Raw genomic sequence first — 3,177 nt, forward strand, 5'->3', positions numbered from 1 at the left:
GCCAGATAACGTTTATGAGCAGCCACCACATTTAGCCCAAAACATGAGAAACAGCCAAACTTGATTCAAACCCTCCAGAATAGATACTTGTTTTAATGTCTGGCCCTTTAAGACAAATGTGACTGTTGCATCAAAAAAAAAAATCAAATTAAAAAAAATTTAAGAATATGATTCCTGCCACCAGTCACGCAGAAATAATTCCTGTCGTCCCAGGGCTTCACTTGTCAAGGCTCTCTGCTTCAGCAGGTGCAGCTAACGGTCAGCTCCTCCCCAAATTTCCCAACCTTTCCCCTTTTCCCTCCTTTCGTGCTATGACAAAGCCTGGATAAATGCCTCGACTCCCTGAAGGGTAATTTTGTGCTAGGAATAGAAAATTCGGAAGCAAAAACAAAACAAAAGCAAACAACAGAAAGCAGATTCAGCTCTAACCATCCAGCTTGCTGTGGGGCGAGAGATAGCACAGCAGGAATGAAACCATCCAAAACCAAAACCCGACACCTTCATCTCTCTGTCTCCCTGATCAATTGACTGGGATAGCACCGTTTGTACTTGCTGATTATTGGGAGCCATTTCACAGAACACACATTCAAGCACATCTTTCCTGTTTTGCTAACTGATCTTTGAGACCAAACCTCCTGGATCTACTTTCCAAAGTCTACATGCTTGTTTGCGGTCCCGGGAGCAGAGGGTGTTAGCAAGCAATGGAGCCCTTGGTGCTCTGACGATTTTTCGAGTCGTCAGGCAGTAGCTAAAAATGATCATCCATCATTAAAGGCCCTGTGTCGCCACTTAGTGCAAATCCAACAGCCAGCCCAGAGCTTCCTTCGGTCCATCAGTAACATCCCTGACTAGGTTGTCTCTTACCAGTGTGAGTTCTAATGTGCCCTTGAAGTAACCAGGGTCTGGAGAACGCCTTGCCGCAGATCTTGCAGACACAAGGTAACGTGTGGGTCCGGATGTGCATCTTGAGGGCGCCCAGGCTCACATACTCCTTGTCACAGTATTTGCAGCTGAAAGACTTCCTTGACTGGGCGTCACAGTGCAGCTGCTTGTGTTTGCCCAGCCCAGAGAAGGTCGAATAGGTTTTACTGCATAAATTGCACTGAAACTTTTCAGCTTCGATGGCATGGGGGTCTGAAAGCTTGGATTGTAATCTTTCCTCTTCATCGCTAATGGGGCTTTCGGAGCCGCTGTGGTCCTTGGAAGAGGTGTCAGATGGCGGAGGGGGGCTCACTCGCCCCAAGGATGAGGGGTATCCCGACAGAGGAGAGAGGCCGGTGGGCAGTGGGGCGTGGAAGGGAGCTGCTGTGGTCCACACGGTGATGGGGCTGTAGGCTCCCGAGCTGAGGATCTCCGGCTGGGGGATGACAGGCACGGGGTAGCCCTCATAGAGATACGGGGAGATAATCACTGGGGAGGAGAGAGGAGGGGAGAGGAGAGTGAGCTGAAACGTAGCTTCAAAAACGCACGAAGAAGCTGCTTGGCAACACGCGCGGGGCGTGCTTACGAGAAGACAGACTCTGTAAGAGGCGCAGGCGTTGGGAGGACATTTCTTTTCCGCCGTTGCTGCTCGCGGCCACTGTCCTTAAGGCACATCTGTGTCCCCGGCACGCTGCGGTCAGCGAGCGCAGCCCAGCGAGGGGAAAACCTACCCACTCTTTTTAGAGATACAGAAAAGCTCTCTTCCATTTTATGCGTGGGCTGGTCGCAGGGCTTACGCCTGTGAGTACAAAGATCGGCGTAAATCACGCCGCTTTCTGCAGGAAAGGAGCCTTATTACATGGGGGGGAAAGCAGTAATTCAACGTTTACGCAGCGCTTCACCCACCCTCCACGTACTCATTATGCAAGTATGTACACGCTTTGGAACAGGACGATGGACGAGCCCAAGGAAGTTCTCCTAGCCGGTTCAGAGTTTGAAAGTTTTGAATTAAACCTGAGCCTGGATGATCAGAGGAATGACCGCTCTTTCGCGACGCTGTTTCGAGGCAAACAGCTCGGTCTCCAGCTCTTTTCTAACAGAAGCTGAGCGGACGCGCGCCCCTGCATTTACCCATTTATAGATAGATGGAGATGCAGACATCGGGCCCCCCCTTTACCTGTGTGTGTGTCTAGCTCGCTGTAGTTGGGCTTCTTGGAGGCGTTGAAATGCTTCTTGACCAGGAATGAGCGCGGCATCCTGGCGGCGGCGCGGGGCGCGGGGCGCGGGGCGCGGGACGCGGGACGCGCGGTCCTACAGCATCGCGGCCCCGGCAGGTGCGCGTGCGGCGCCGCCAGGTCGCGGGCTCCTCGCGGACTGAGCCCGCGGTGGCGGCGGGGAGGCCTTTTTTTCCTCTCTTTTGCGAGAAGGGTCCAATCACAGCCGAGAGGTTCAGATTTCAGCTCCTCCCTCTGGGACAGCTGTGAACAGAGGAAGAATCTGTTGTCAGACTAAGTTATTCTGGTTCCAAACGGGCTGTGCCCCGGATTTCAGTGGAGAGGGAAAATAGTGCTCGAGTCTTTTCAGGAGAAGTCATTTTCCTTCTTGAGCGCTAAGCCGGGCGTCCGTGCTCCAGGCGCGCCGGGTCCGCCTGGCCGGGCCTGGCTTCCAGATGTGGGCTCCGCGCTGGCCTGGGAGGCCGGCCCCCGGGCCCTGGAGAGGTCCGGCTAGCCCGGGGACGGAACGGTTCGCTCCTGGCTTTTGAAAAGGGAAGGTAGCGGCGAGGACAAAGCCCCAGTGAGTGAGCGGCGGGCCCCGTAGGGGGCTTCCCGGGGCCTCGCGCTGAGGATGCGCTTCGCGTCTCGGAGGCTCTGCCGAGCCGGACGCGGCGCTTCCTCGGGAAATGGAGCGGCCGTGTCACCATGTTAGCCTCGGTGCCTGAAAGAAGCGCTTTGTAGCCCCTGAAGGACCCGCGTTCGGGGAGAAGCGGGGGCACCGCAGGAATGAGAGGGAAGGATGGGTGAATCTTAACATCTCCACAAAGGCATCTGACGAGGGCTTGTATCTTTTCACGCATCGCTATGTTTTTTTATGGAAAAAAAAAAAGCGTGAATGGGCCCTTGGAGACAATCGTTTCAAACATTTACCTGCTTTTATATGGTGCTGTTTCTTTCAGTATAAAGTCATCAAACTTCATGTCTGCCGCTCCGCTGCATGGTGCTTTTTAAGAAAGGGTGCTGTCATGAGTACTGCTTGGTT

General features: G+C 54.0%; 1 protein-coding gene across 1 annotated transcript in view; it reads right to left on the reverse strand.

Moving 5' to 3' along the window:
* Positions 1-2,291, reverse strand: part of SNAI2 (snail family transcriptional repressor 2) — a 3,605-nt gene extending 1,314 nt beyond the window's left edge. Inside the window, exons 1-2 of the mRNA XM_024742591.1 lie at positions 2,099-2,291; positions 865-1,410 (exon numbers count right to left, since the gene is read on the reverse strand). Coding sequence (XP_024598359.1) covers positions 865-1,410; positions 2,099-2,177 — 625 coding nt within the window. The 5' untranslated portion in view covers positions 2,178-2,291. The remainder of the gene's footprint in view (positions 1-864; positions 1,411-2,098) is intronic.
* Positions 2,292-3,177: the final 886 nt, after the last annotated feature.

The sequence above is a fragment of the Neophocaena asiaeorientalis genome, unplaced genomic scaffold (genome assembly GCF_003031525.2).
Source record: "Neophocaena asiaeorientalis asiaeorientalis breed wild unplaced genomic scaffold, Neophocaena_asiaeorientalis_V1.1 scaffold226, whole genome shotgun sequence".
NCBI classification, from domain to species: Eukaryota; Metazoa; Chordata; class Mammalia; order Artiodactyla; family Phocoenidae; genus Neophocaena; species Neophocaena asiaeorientalis.